This window comes from Larus michahellis, chromosome 7, assembly GCF_964199755.1.
Source record: "Larus michahellis chromosome 7, bLarMic1.1, whole genome shotgun sequence".
NCBI classification, from domain to species: Eukaryota; Metazoa; Chordata; class Aves; order Charadriiformes; family Laridae; genus Larus; species Larus michahellis.
Genome location: NC_133902.1, coordinates 327,703 through 342,528, shown reverse-complemented (window position 1 = coordinate 342,528; position 14,826 = coordinate 327,703). Strand labels below are relative to the sequence as shown.

At 48.8% G+C, this 14,826-nt stretch overlaps 1 protein-coding gene across 1 annotated transcript in view; it reads right to left on the bottom strand.

The window, feature by feature from the left end:
• Positions 1-5,627: 5,627 nt before the first annotated feature.
• The window catches only part of CASTOR2 (cytosolic arginine sensor for mTORC1 subunit 2), a 128,036-nt gene continuing 118,837 nt past the window's right edge, over positions 5,628-14,826 (bottom strand). Inside the window, exons 6-9 of the mRNA XM_074596206.1 lie at positions 14,688-14,798; positions 13,231-13,313; positions 11,685-11,779; positions 5,628-5,913 (exon numbers count right to left, since the gene is read on the bottom strand). Of these exons, the coding sequence (XP_074452307.1) occupies positions 5,848-5,913; positions 11,685-11,779; positions 13,231-13,313; positions 14,688-14,798 (355 nt within the window). The 3' untranslated portion in view covers positions 5,628-5,847. The remainder of the gene's footprint in view (positions 5,914-11,684; positions 11,780-13,230; positions 13,314-14,687; positions 14,799-14,826) is intronic.

The following is a 14,826-nucleotide window of genomic DNA, read 5'->3' as shown; positions in this document are numbered from 1 at the left end:
TCAGAGCTGGAGGACGCCCGAGGGACGGTGCTGGCCCCCGGCACACAGGGCCCACGCCGGGTACGGACAGACAGAGGCGCTCATGGGGAGAAGGTATCTAGATCCGGAGGCAGATCTGCACATCTCGGCCAATGTAAACACACCCCAGCACATGCTATAAAACGTAAATACTGTTTGGCAAAGGATTACTGGGTTTTACTCTCTAGCGGGTAATAAAAGTTTAATCCAATCCAACGTTTGCAGGCAGGACTGGAGCAGGTAAGTGAGATGCCTTAAGCTGCTTACTGGAGATGTCCACAATAGTCACAGTAACAGAGAAAAAAGAAATCCTCATCAGAAAATGATTTCTTGTCCATCACTGAATGCTGCTGTGAGACACCTTTGCTTGGGAGCTAGCAGCCGACGCTCAGGCTTGGGCTGAACGAAGAATTTCTCCCTTGCCATTATCAGAAAATACCAATTATCCAGTGCCACAACAGGAACATTTGCTCTCACTGAGCGCTGGCTGTGGCGACACAGGACCCAGCACCTTCTACTCAAGTCGTTGACCTCTAAAGTAGGAAGGCTGAATGCCCCGGTGCTCTCGACCAGTACGTGTGGGTACATGGATGGGAAAAACCACAAGGACGTGACTAACCCCTCTGGCCACAGTGCCCAACACCACCATTACCTCAAAACACACGGTCAGACTTGGAGGCTTTCCCCCGAGGAGAGGCTGAGCATCGGAAGGCTTTGTGAATAGCGGGGGTTTGGGAGGGCTCGTGCCACCCTTGCTGGGATGGTGCTACGGGGAGAAATGCACCCCCAGGGGGCTACTGGGGTGGGCAGGGAGAGGAGGTCTGTTTGATTCAAAGAGGAAAAAGAATGAAAATGCTTTCATGTTCACAACAACAATGAGCAAACCTGCATACATTCATATTTGCACAACTCAAAAAGGAAACTGAAATATGAAACTAGGGCATGTTTTGGGTAAAAACCTTTTCCCACCTAGACCCTAAGACGGCTCTGCTGGTCAGCAGGCAACTCCGACTATGAGACCACACACTTCCAATCACCGAGTTCAAACAGCCGCTCTTACTTTTAACGGGAAAAGACCCTCCAACATTTCCATCTATTTAAAAGTAACCCACTGATTTAAAGCTCCTCACAGGCCAACAAGTACGCATTTCCCAAAAAATACCAAAGCTGTGGGTTGCCTTCTGGCCCCTGAGCCACCAACAGCCACATCTACCGGGAAACCCCGCACCTGCAGCCTTGCGCGGAGACGCTGGGCAAGGCCACCACGAGCTTTTCCGGCGGAAAAGTGGCGACAAGCCCAGGCCGTGCCGAAGACCTGTCAGGCGGGAGGTTCAGGAGGTGCTCCCCATGGCCGGTGCCCACAGCCAGCCTCAGGGCTCGCAGGGACTGGAAGCCCCATTGCAAACCCTCCAGGGTCCAGGCAGGCACTTGGCAAACAATGGTCTGAAGCAATTCAGGGTAGCAACTAAAATATGTATGAAGAAAAAGGAGCAATTTTCCTACAGTCTCTGTGCTTGAGGCACCAAACTGAAGAGGAAGGGGGGGTTTCGGAAGCTGCGCACCGGCGGGCGTCTCTGCCCGCGCGCTGCAGGCGGAGGAGCCACAGCTTTGCTCCAGGTCAGCTTCGCTGCTGCTCTTCCCTAAAAACGTGGAGAGAAATCCCGAGAGCATAACTAAGTATTCATATTGCCTATATACTTGAATTAAAAATATATGGTGAATAAATGTGTGTATACAGTACTTACTACATATATATATGCACACACAGAGCGTGTGCCTAGAGTATACACACATGTACCCACACAGTATATATTAACCTATATTGCTCAAGTATATATGCTATGTACAGTATATAGCCATACGAACATAAACCACAGGTATTTATAGATATAAGTGTACAATAGAGACATACTAAGTATTTCTATGTAAACACTATACAATTATATGAACATACACACACACTTGCACAGTAGAAAGGAATCTGCAGCCAAAACCTAATTGGGGCCAGGGAAAAAAGACAAAAACCTACATAGTAACACACACAACATGAGAAAGGTTGACGTTTCTAAGAAAAGAAAGGCCTCGGAGAAACAAGGAGGGCGCAGGAGGGCTGCGGCCTCCTTCCCTGCCCACCCCTCCTTGCAGCGCTGGAAACGCTTTTTGCATTTTGGCTGTTTGGTGAATTTTTGTGCAACGAGAGGAACCGTGAGGGCAGGGGGAGGGTCCGGCAGTGTTGGGGTGATAGGGGTGAGACCCTGCAGGCAGCCCCGCGAGATGCTCGGGGCAGCTGACGGGTAACCCGGGCTTCCCACGATGCAGCTCCCAGCCGAAGGGCATCCCACTAGGACATATTCCTCCTTTTATCCACTCAGCGTCAAACAGCGCAATGCCAGGGATGCTCAGAGACATTAGTATCATAAGGCATTTAAAAAAAAAAAGACCCTTCAATTTTTTTCCCCCACCCCAAAGGCCAGGTGCCGGGAGAGCGGGAGCTGTTGAGCAGCGTTAAGAGCCACTGCTTTGGGCTCATTCAGCACTGTGCTCTTCTATTATTATTATATTAATGTTTTTTTAACAAAGCCCCTATAGACCCCTTCCCGCCTTACCCAGTGAAGGTCTCAGAAGCAACACCACTGCACGGGTCCTGCCCATACGTCGGGCTGCCCTTTCCTAGGCTCTGGTGCAAGGTTCAACAATTCTGGCTAAATTCAGAGTAACTCAGTTCCCACCAGCAAAGCGATGTGGGGAACGCTAAAGGAAAGGCATCAAACTACCCCAAGTTGTCTGAAACAATCTTCTTGGTTCTCAGGACAAAACAAGAGAGGAAATAAAGAGGTGAAGCCGAGGATGATGGCACAGACACCCTTTGAATTTTTCAGGCTAACTTTCTCATGCCGGGACATCAACCTGCTTTGGGAAGTTTTGAAACACCCCCAAAATTTCTACAGATTTCGCACATTTAAGGCTGACTCCCTCAGGGAAAAAAGTGGAGAATCTAAATTAAAAAAAATCAACCTCTAAAATAGCCTGAGTGCAAAGTTAAAAAACAATAAAATAATTAAAACCATTTTTTTTCTCTTAAGGCTCAGCAAGTTGATGCTCGTTTCAAGTAATTCCTTACCATCCATGTCGCGGTCCTTAGCAAGCAGCACTAGCACGGGCAGAGCGTAACGCACGTTGTTCCCTGGTGCGGAAAGTGGCTAAATAATCGTTTTCCAATGGCTGACAAAACCCGGGAGCACAAAGACGACCCTGTCCCAGTGACACTGTCCACGCACACAGAGGAAGCTCGGGCTCACCTTGGCCGATCAGAAAGCCTGGCTGGGAACTCAGTAGCTGTGCACCAACCCACCTGCTGGTATCCCTCTCCAAAACAATCCCGCGCAGTCCTACAAACACCCCAATCTGCCATCCCAAGGAGAAACTCTTCAACAATTTATGTGGTGGAAAGCTACCGACTGCCCTGCCGCACCCTTCAGCTCAGTGCGCTGCCAACGATGCCCCGCAGATTCCCACAGAACACCTCCGAGTGCTTTCTACATATCGCCCCGCACAGCCTGTGCTGCATCCTCGCGGCAGGAGACCAAAGCATCTTCGCAAGTGACCATGGAGATGCATGGTGCCGCACTTGGAATAAACCTTTACTCCAGAAATCTGGAGTGAATATAATGCATCATGGGGCAATTCTGAAAACCCATGTAAAGGAACAGCAGAACAAACTGTTTGGTAAAGTATTAAACATGTGTCTAAGTGTTTCTCAGCAGGGATGCTCTCACTGAGCTAGGGCCTACAAAGGAAAGTTACCCGTGCTTTTTCCTGTGGATGCTCTGATTCCCTGCCCAGCTGCCACAAAACAGTCCACCGATGAAAAATCAGAAAGATTTGGAACATAATGTCTGGGTCCAGCAGCACAAGAAACGACAAATGTTAAGCTCAGCCCTCCAATACCAGGAATGGAGAACTAAACAGCAAGCTGTAAGCCAGTGTGTGTGTGTCTGCAGGTCTACACACCAGTATAGACCTGTTTGCATGTCCTACGCACCAGTACAAACCATGCCTGTGGCACGATCTCAGGTACTTCCTTCCTGCCTCCAGATTAATGCAAAACCCCAGCTCAAACCTGCAAGACACAACCTCAGGAAAACCATGCTAGAGGCTGTCTCTGAAGCAAAGCTGGAAAGCCCTCATTAAAACTGTAAGGCCTGCAATTTCTTCGTGTCAAAAATGAAATGGGAAGAAATCTAGAAACACAAGATATGCTTGGGCTCCTAGACGCAGAAGCAGAGTCCTCTGCAGACGGCTTCTCCTTCTCACCACCCCTCACTGCATGGTCACAGCACGGTGCAGACTGCTGGTACCTATGTCTTGGGTGACGCTTGCTCTCCTGGCACTGGTCCCTGCCGTCCTCCATGGTGCTGGGGACAGCCAGGATTTGGAAGCAAGTGCCACCATGGGCCTGGAGACCTTGCTCCCGCTGGCTCTGGCCAAGAGCAAACACACTCCTGCTGGAAAAGCTCCATGGGAAATGCCCACCTCACCTTCCCGCAACAGGACCAGAAGGAAACGCCTTGGGGTTGATGCATTTTCAGCACCGTTCTGCTTTTGAAGGGCTGCCCACTGAACCCAATGGAAAAACCCCCGCAGACAGGTCCCCATCTGGCAGCGATTTCCACGTTGGTGATGAAGGAGCCGATGAAAAACTGCAGGAGGGACCCAGCAGGGCTTGGGCACCCTCCTGGCCTAGGTGGGGACAACCCACTGCGGCTCTTGGCCGAGGTAGCCTGGGATGTGCAGGAGCAGCTACCCAGGGACTCCGGGAAATCCTGCGTCCCCCATGAACGTGTACAAAGAGGATGGGAAAAAGCCCACGGGGAGAGGAGAAAAGGTGCCTCCTTCCTCTTGCTGGCCCTGGGGCACAAGGGCTTGGGGATGGCTCTGATGTGGGGGCGAGGGGACAGCAGCTGCCCTGGAGCAGGGGACATGGCAGGAGGACACTGGGGGCAGTGGGAGGGTGACTGGGGAAAACTGAGCTAAAACAGCGAAGTTTGAATGCAGACAGAAGTCTTGGTGACACCACCAGCTAGGAGGTGGGCCACAGCAATGCTGCCCTGCCCAGGCTTTCTCAGAGCAGGGTTTGACTGCAGAGAGAAAGGGAAAGGGGGAAAATTAAAAAAACAGCCGGATATTTCCCCCTTTTCCAATGCCAAACGGTTTTGTCTGGGAAAACAGAACTCAATTTCCATCCTATCTCAGCATATGTAACGACGGACAGTTCTCAGAAAGTCTGATGCGAGGAGACAAGCCAGCAAGCACTATGCGACGTCTTTTCTGTTTAATTCCACATTTCATTTTGTTTACGGTTTTCAGGGCTCTCTCTGAGCACGGGCCCATCTGTCCCAGCCGTGCCGCCAAGCTCTCGGCAGAGCGCCCATGGCCATCCGCACTGCCGCGCGTCGGGGAGAGACTGGTGTCCCCGGGCAGCTCCTCCTGCACCGAGAACGTGGGCAGGTTATACTTCGCCTTGGAGCTGAACACCAGGAAACCGCCTGAACTCCTTTTCCTCCTGCCCCTCGCTCATAAATTTAATAAAATAACAATAATAATAATAATAATAATAATAATAATAATAATAATAATAATAATAATAATTAAAACAAAGGCTTATTGGAGCTGTTTCTGCTCAACTTTCCACAGTCTCTTTTCATGTCACTCTCTGGAATCAGATTTTTCAAGAAATACTGTGAGAAAAAAAGAATAATAATAATAATAATTATAATAATAATAATAATTATAATAATAAAAAGCATCTGGAACCAGCTCAGAAGATTTCTAATGCTTTTCAGCTTGACTGACTTGGAGTGCATTGACCACACCATTTATATTTTCTTCAGGTACCTGCAAGAAAACAAAAAGAAAGGTCATGCTTTGCAAAAGCCAGGGAGGGACGACAAGTAAAGGAGACACAGGAGATGAAGCCAGAACAGTCCCAAGGAGCCAGGTACTTTGCTGTGGACATCTGAACTCCACTGTGAAAGGCCTCCATCTACAAGAGACACTCTCTGGTTCAAAGGCGTTAATCCACGGTACCCCTAGGAGCAAACCTTGTAAGTGAGACCTGGCTGGTTTGCTCTCTGTATGGTGCCTGCTGGTGGGGAGGCACCTGGTTTGGGGTTTTTCCTTTCCTTCTCCTCTTCCTCTCCCCTCCTTTCCCTTCCTTTTTTTGGTAAAGCGTTTGTACGCCAGAAGCTCGCCCATCCAAGGTGCCTGTGCTGATGGATTTATGTGGCTGCCAAAGGGCCCCATGAGGCTCTGTGAAGCATCCTGCAGGTTTGGGACCTGTAAGTGTAGGTAGGGGGACCACAATGGGTGACAGGGGGACATGTCCATCAAAGGAAGAAGAGAACTGCCAGTCTGCTCAGGGTGGGGGGTCCCAAATCGCGTGGCGTAGCACCTGAGCTTTCTTATGCAGTCAAGTGATGAGACTTAACCATAGAAGTTTGTCAGCAACATGGACCATGGGATTGAGTGCACCCTCAGCAAGTTTGCCGACAACACCAAACTGTGTGGCGTGGTTGACACGCTGGAGGGAAGGGATGCCATCCAGAGGGACCTGGACAGGCTGGAGAGCTGGGCCCGTGTGAACCCCATGAAGTTCAACCAGGCCAAGTGCAAGGTCCTGCACCTGGGTCACGGCAATCCCAGGCACAAGTACAGGTTGGGCGGAGAATGGCTTGAGAGCAGCCCTGACGAGAAGGACTTGGGGATATTGGTTGATGAGAAGCTCAACACGAGCCAGTGATGTGCGCAGGCAGCCCAGAAAGCCACCTGCATCCTGGGCTGCATCCCCAGCAGCGTGGGCAGGGGGGCGAGGGGGGGATTCTGCCCCTCTGCTCCGCTCTGTGAGACCCCCCTGCAGTGCTGCCTCCAGCGCTGGGGCACCAACAGCAGAAGGACATGGACCTGTCAGAGTGGGGCCAGAGGAGGCCCCGGAGATGCTGGGAGGGCTGGAGCCCCTCTGCTGGGAGGACAGGCTGAGAGAGCTGGGGGGGTTCAGCCTGGAGAAGAGAAGGCTCCGGGGAGACCTTCCAGCCCCTTCCAGGCCCTAAAGGGGCTCCAGGAAAGCTGGGGAGGGACTCTGGAGCAGGGAGGGGAGCAAAGCAGTAGGATGAGGGGGGATGGTTTTACACTGGAAGAGGGGAGATTGAGATGAGATCTGAGGAAGACATTCTTTGCTGTGAGGGTGGTGAGCCCCTGGCCCAGGTTGCCCAGAGAAGCTGTGGCTGCCCCATCCCTGGAGGGGTTCAAGGCCAAGTTGGATGGGGCTTGGAGCAACCTGGGCTGGTGGGAGGTGTCCCTGCCCTGGGTTGGAACTGAAGAATCTTTAAGGTCCCTTCAAACCCAAAGCATTCTATGATTCTATGAAGTCCATACACAAAATTATTAGTGGGTGTTTTTCAGACTTACGGCAAGAAAAACCCCTTGTAACAGAAGATGCAAAAGATCTCAGAGCGACTGTCATCGGTAGAAAAGAATATCACAAGCAAAGGTACATCAGACAGGAAAGAGGCGTCTGACCGTTATATAAACTCAAAGACGACACTCAGGGGACAGGCAGGTAACAGCTCTTGGAAAGTGGAAAAGGGACTGGGGGAAAAATAAATTAGCTGTGAGCTGCTGCAAGAAGCCAAAATAATTCATGTTAAGTAAGTTGAAGAAGGGACTGTCTCCTCCGTGAGGTATTTGAGTCCTTGGCCAGGAGCACAATACCTGGATTCACCGGATACCCTCCAGAACTCAGACAGTGGAAATACACCTGGACTGTGATTTTCTGCAACTTTTTAACAAAACTGGGGAAAAGGCCCCATGAGAAATAACAAGAAAAACGTTCAATTTTCCATTGGGAAGATGGAATAGGAGTGTGTAACTCTGATGATGTGTGAACAAAAGTCAGCTGGCCAAGGAAGGAAATAATCTTAAAACATACATCAAATTCTTCTGGGTTAGGAAGAAAACCCCAGGAAACCTCCACCATAGGAAAAAGGGCTTCGAGACAGGACTCTCCACTGCGTTCCCTCCACCATTTTCCCCAGTACGTTGAACACTGCACTGGAAGAAGCTGGATGACTCTTTGCCGCTCCAGAAGATAATGAGAAATGACACAGGAATCAGTTTTGCAAAGCACATTTTCTTAGCCAGCCCCAGCGGATGAAGAGCAGGTCTCTCCATACTCTCCTTCAGTGCGGTACAGAAGCAGGAGGAAGCAGAACTGGCCAGTTCTGGCCCACGGACCCACCTCCTCACTTATACACAATGGGCTGATCCTGCATCCACTGCAAAACGCTTGACTCCCTTAACGTCAAGGAAACGGTATCAATCATACCGCAAATGTTTGGGCTGGGTTTTCTCCAGGACACTTTTGATTTGTAGGACACATCCTAGTTTGACACGAGCAGAGAAGTCCTACCCCTCTCTGCCCCGTAGAAAAGAGCCCTATCCCAGGGCAGCTGGTGCAACACGTTCACTTGTCAGCTAGACGGCACATCAAAGCATCTACTGTGAAGGGAAAAGCAAAGTTCCAAACTACGTCTCAGACCTAGCTTCAGCCTCATTAGATGCGAAGTGCTGGTGAAGAAGAGCAAGGTACCTCTGAGAGTGAGGCAGCAAGAGCAGAGCACCTGGAAAAGGGACTCTTCTCACTTGCTCTCTCTAGAGGGAGCTGGAAACCATAGCTCTCTCCAGTCCAACCTTACGTCACCCAGGGGACAACACCAGAGACCTGGAGGTTCTCATCTCAGCGTTGTCTCCCAAAGGGATTTCTTCTCAAGCACAGGTCCTGATTTCCAGGGCAAACTTCTACAGCTATGGCACTGCAGGAAGACCTGAGTATTAACATCCAGGTCAAAGAAAAAATGAAGCAACATAAACACCTTAAGATGCACAGGAGAAAAAAGCTCAGGTCAAAGGGAACAATAGATTGGACCGATGGGCCAATGCTAATGGTACAAGTGCCGGGTCCTGCAGTTGGGCCACAACAACCCCACGCATCGCTACAGGCTTGGGGAAGTGTGGCTGGAGAGCTGCCTGGCAGAAAAGGACCTGGGGGTTCTAATTGACAAGCGGCTGAACATGAGCCAGCAGTGTGCCCAGGTGGCCAAGAGGGCCAATGCCATCCTGGCTTGTATTAGAAATAGTGTGACCAGCAGAAGCAGGGAGGTGATTGTGCCCCTGTACTCAGCACTGGTGAGGCCACACCTGGAGTATTGTGTCCCGTTCTGGGCACCTCAATACGAGGGAGATATCGAGGTGCTGGAGCGAGTGCAGAGGAGGGCAACGAAGCTGGTGAAGGGCCTGGAGAATAAATCTGATGAGGAGTGACTGAAGGAGCTGGGACTGTTTAGTTTGAGGAAGAGGAGGCTGAGGGGAGACCTCATCACTCTCTACAACTACTTGAAAGGACATTGTAGAGAGGTTGGTGCTGGTTTCTTCTCACAGGTAATTAGTGACAGAACAAGAGGGAATGGGTTCAAGCTGCAGCAGGGTAGGTGTAGACTGGACATGAGGAAAAAATTCTTCACCAAAAAAGTGGTTACACACTGGAACAGGCTGCCCAGGGAGGTGGTGGACTCACCATCCCTGAATGTGTTTAAGACTCGTTTAGATGTGGTGTTAAGGGATATGGTGTAGGGGAGAACTTTGTAGAGTGGAGTTGATGGTTGGACTCGATGATCCCAAGGGTCTTTTCCAACCTAAATGATTTTATGATTCTATGAATAAGCTTTTACTGTTGACAATAAGTACTGAACAACCTTAATAAAAAAAAGGAGGATGTAGAGAAAGGATTCAAGATGCACTTAGACCTTGAGAAATGTCACTAGAAGTCAAGGTGCCTGGGTAGCAAAGTTAAGGAGAACATGACAACACCTAGGTCAGGGTCTTAGCCAACAAAACCAACGGAGAGCCAGCAAGCACACAGCCCAGCCACCACTCCTGGAGCAAAGTCAAGCAAAGCAGGGCTTGAAACACACCTTCCACACGGTGAAAGGATTTTACATAGCACTATCCAGATGAAAAAGCTTTTAAAACCATAAGAAAAGAAAACAGCAAGAAGCAAGGAAAATGCTAAAATACTGATTTGAGGAAGGAAGATCTGCAGACCTTAATGCGTGGCCCAAATAATACCCTGCCAGCTGCTTGGAGGCAGGGATCTGCCAGGCTCAGATGCAGCAGGATGAGACACTTTTAAAAGGCGGCGCTGCCTGCAGAGTCATCACAATTGTATGGCACAAGTTTTAAGTGAAATATCTATTTTAACTGACAGGGCTTAGCTCTCCAGATATCACTTGACAACTAGAAGCACTCTGCACCTTGTGCTCTGCCCAGAAAGCATGCACCTGGGGCCACAACAACAGGGAGGAATGTGAGGCAAAGCTAACAGTATTGATTTTAAAATGGTGTTTTATTAGCTTATCTTATCAGCACGGTTAATATTCAAGAAAATAAGACAAACATACAAAACACTTTGACCTTTGCCATCTGGAAAAATATTTACTTTTACTCTTTACACGCATGACCTGTACGCTGCAAATGGTTCACACCAACTGTGAAAAACCAAAGTAATTAGCTGAAAAAAAACCCGCCCTTAACTCATTGGAGCTTTTAAAGGTGAAAAGTAGGGCCTGGGCAGTGAATTTACAGTGATGAAAGGATGAGTATAACGCAATAAAGGGCACATTTAAGAAAAAAAAACCCAAAAGCACAAAGCAGCTGAGCTTGGTTAGTGCATGGGCTACTGACTCCCTCCCTCAGGACTTGGGGAACGGGCTCCAACTCAAATGCCATCCTGTTTGTGGCTACAGGCGTAACAATTTTCCCTTTTCGGGCAAATCCTTTATTTTTGAAGATGTCCTATACAACCAAGGAAAGCAGAGGTAGACTTAATGCCTAGAAGGTGAAATATCCGCCAGTATAAAAGAGAAGAGAGCTTTGTACAAACGGCAAGCCCCTCATGCTGATGACTGTGCTGCAACTGCTGTGGGTACTCAGGAAAACAAACACGGCAACACCCTTCTCTGCTTCAAAATCACCTTCCCTAGCTGTGCTGCCAATTATTGCTCTTTTATCAAAGGCCTACACCATGAGGAGGAGGATGCAGAGCTAGTCAGGACTCACAGACGGGTCTCAAAACACAACGGTTAGGGTCGTGTGGGTACCAAGAGATGAAGGAAGGGGTCTGGTATTGGGAGACTTTCCAAAATAGTTCCCACATGCAAAGGCATCCTCCCAAGAGCCTGGAGCGTCCGACTACACTTGCAGGAAAACAGAGAGGGTTTGTGGCTGTTTCTAATAAAAGAGAGTGACACAGTGGAAGAGACTGCTCAGGGAGGTATGAAGTCTCCATCATCACAGGTCTTTAAGGACTGAGACCAGCCCTTTGCAAGAATGACACTTCCTAATGCTGTTTTGCCTTGGGGTAGGGCTGGGCTTGGTTCAGGAGCCTCTGACCCAGGGCACCTGACAGCCAAGAGGCTGGAAAGAGGTATCTGCTAGGCTAGGTCAGAGCCAAGGCACTCCAACAAGCTCTTGAGATGGGAAATGATGTTCTCATCACGAGTTTTCTCCCAAGGAAAAGATCTTCCCTATTTCAAAGAAGTTGTCTTGATACTCACCAACGCGTGATCAAACTTAAAAGTACTGATGTAGTAGGCTGGGATGTCGGCTGCGGCCAAAGGCTCAGAAATCTGAGCGACAATTCCACATTCATCTGTGGGGGAGATAAAAACTCAGTCATTGTCTGAAGGGCACCTGCCAGTCTTGCACTCCTGGGTCTCACCAGTTCTGTGCACATACAGGAAGGAGTTTGTCTTCAGAAACTCCAATCAGAAGGGATCTCCGTGGTAAAATGTGTTCTTTTTCACAGAATCAGGTTCTTTGAGCCACGAGGATACATTGCACATTTGATTTTATTGCCTTCTTTTTGTTACAGAGAAATGTAAATCCCCCAAAGGCACAAAACATTAGAACTGGAATGATTTTCAGAGGTCCAAAGAAAGGCAATTAATGACATTCAGGAAGGAAGCACCAAAGACAGTCTCATATGCCCTTAACCTCTATTTTTCTCTTTAGTTGTTGCTATTAAACACTTTGTCCTGCATCTCTGAGAGAGGAGATGCTGACCTGCTGGTTGGCCTGGACACATGGTTGGTTCCTAGACCACCATAGCCTCTGAGACAGGATTTCATGCCAATTAAGAAGGTTCCCCTGTCCTGTTCATGGCACATCAATGGTACATGGTTTCCAGATGAAATCTGAGTTTCCCTGATCCAAACTGAACATTTCAACTTGACTCTAAGCTAACGTATTTAAACAGCGCACATTTAGGGGGCTGGCAGTTGTCCTGATGTCCCATCGATGACAGGTACCATGCCATTTCTACATATTTTGCCTCTAAGATGCAAAAAGACAAGGTGCATGAAAATTTCCTTCATGCTAGTTTCATTTGTCTGGCGTAGAAGTAGCAATGAAATATAAAAATTAGCCAAACATTCTTCAGAAATGTTCTTTGAAGCCTGTATTTTGTAACTCTTTCAGAGACCATGGGAAGGAGCCCCAGCATCTTCTGAAAATTGGGCCTTTGTTGCACTATTCAGATCGGACTCCGTAAAATTACAGGGGATATAAAAATAACAAGAACACTTCCGCAGATGTGAAGCATTTACTTTGTGTTACTTAGGTCCAATATTCTTTTGAGTAGAGAAAATATTTGCAGCACTGGATGTGAAACAGGTCCATGAATAGGACTCCCACTTGGACTGCTATAAATCTATACTAAACCTACTAAAGCCAAGGAGTTGCCCAAGGACTGCACTGGAGTACGACATGCTTTCTGACCACTGATTTCAGTAATCTATAGTGCATTCCCATGCCGCCTCTTTGTCCACTTTTCCTCTTTAGAGACCCAGCTGTAGCTACCTCCAAAGTCCAGCAGATGAATACAATTTAGACGGAGCTGTCAAGCACGTAGCACTTTACAAAGTATATTTAGAAGTCTGACTAGGTAGGAGTCAGACTCCTCCTGTTGGAAAATCTCAGCTTGCAAAGTCATGTTAAGCTGCTGGCTCTTACAAAGCCTCAGATAGATTTTTCCATCATCCTTGAAGGCCCTGAGGCAAGTGACTACCTGTGCACCAACTGATCCCCCAAATGGTTACCTACCGAAGCCAAGAGGCTGCCCACCAATCCGCACCATCTTCCAGAGTTCGCCAGATGCACTTGTAAACAACAAATTATTAGGAAATCTGTAAAAGAAAAGGAAGACCAAACGTGGCAATTAAAACACAGCAGCGTGCGAGATTCTGCCTGCAGGGATGCTGCTGCTCCTGTATCCCTGTGCTGCTTGAAGTCAACAATAGCTGTGGCGGTGGCAGCTCGGTGAAACTGAGAAAACTGCAGGCAGGTGGGACAGATGCACCTGCCTGCCCCTCCAGATGTCCGTGGTAAACCAGCATCTGACGCGGGAAGTGTGCACAGGCACTCAAAGAGGCATGGAAAAAGATTTCTAAGAAAACAGGCCATGCCCCAGCTTTACAAAGGTCGAGACCGTTAATCTGAAGGCTTGATTTGAGCTATGTTTAGAAAAACCTAGGGACAAAATATTTCCCATACCTCTCTCTTTGCCACGTGAACCGCTGTTTTTGTGTCTGAGCATCATCAGTGCTTTTTTTCACGCCTTCCCTGGGAGGTCCCTGGGATCCCTGCAGAGATCCCCATTTCTTAGCAGGGGAAAGAAGACCAGTGGCTACGAGACTTGCCCAAGGCCACGCAGGCAGTCTGTGCGAGACGGAATTGACTGCCCAGGTTCCCCAAGCACCAGGCTGCTGCTCCAACCCTCTAGCCTCTCTTGAAGGCAGACAGGTTTACTCCAATTAAGGTCGAAGAAACTTTCAAGAGGGCAATTAATAGTTTGCAAAACAAGTCCCTAGGGCAGGCAAGAACCAAAACCAAACACTGCGCTGTGTGTCAAAAGCAAATCTATGTGCTGTACCTCAGCACAGCATCCCGTCTAGCCTCCAGACCTCAGAGACTTCTGTGATGCGAGGCTGCAGAAGCACACACGCACAAACAGGCGGATATTTGCTCCCTGGCTGACTTTCGCCTTGCCAGACAAACGAGTCGAGTTGCAGGCTCCGGCTGCACAGGGATGACTCAGTACATTATCATCACAACAAGAATCCACACCAAGCCCAGCCATGTGTAAAAGCAAAGCGGGAGGACAGCAGCACTGACACCCCCACCCTACTTTTGGCCTTTAGCAGTTAAACTTCAACCACGTACACCACATTTTTTTGGTTTTGCTCTTAAGAGCACAACTAATGAATAGTGGAATAAAAACATCAGAATCATTTTGATCCAGTGCCCCTCTTTCAAAAGTGCGATAACCCTACATTGGCTTGTGATTACACTAAGGGCTTGGACAGACAAGCCCAAAATTCAGGAGCTGGAACTAACATGCCAGACTTCACTCAGAAAAGTAACAGGGTGTACAGGCACATGACACCCACAAAATGAGGCTCACAAGAATTAACACGGAGGAGCTTAAGCTGCTTCCTGCTGCTTTGAGAACATCCCAGGTGCTTTTTTGGGGTCCAGGAGACCCTAAGACCAAAGCTCACCTCTGCTGTGTCTGGACATCCATGACCAAGGAGATGTAACCCTCAATGAGAGAAAAGGAGAAAAATCGAATATGTCCCGAGTCTTCGTTGCCCACCACTGAGTCTTTTACTCTGAAGAAAGGGAAGAGAACAGCATTAA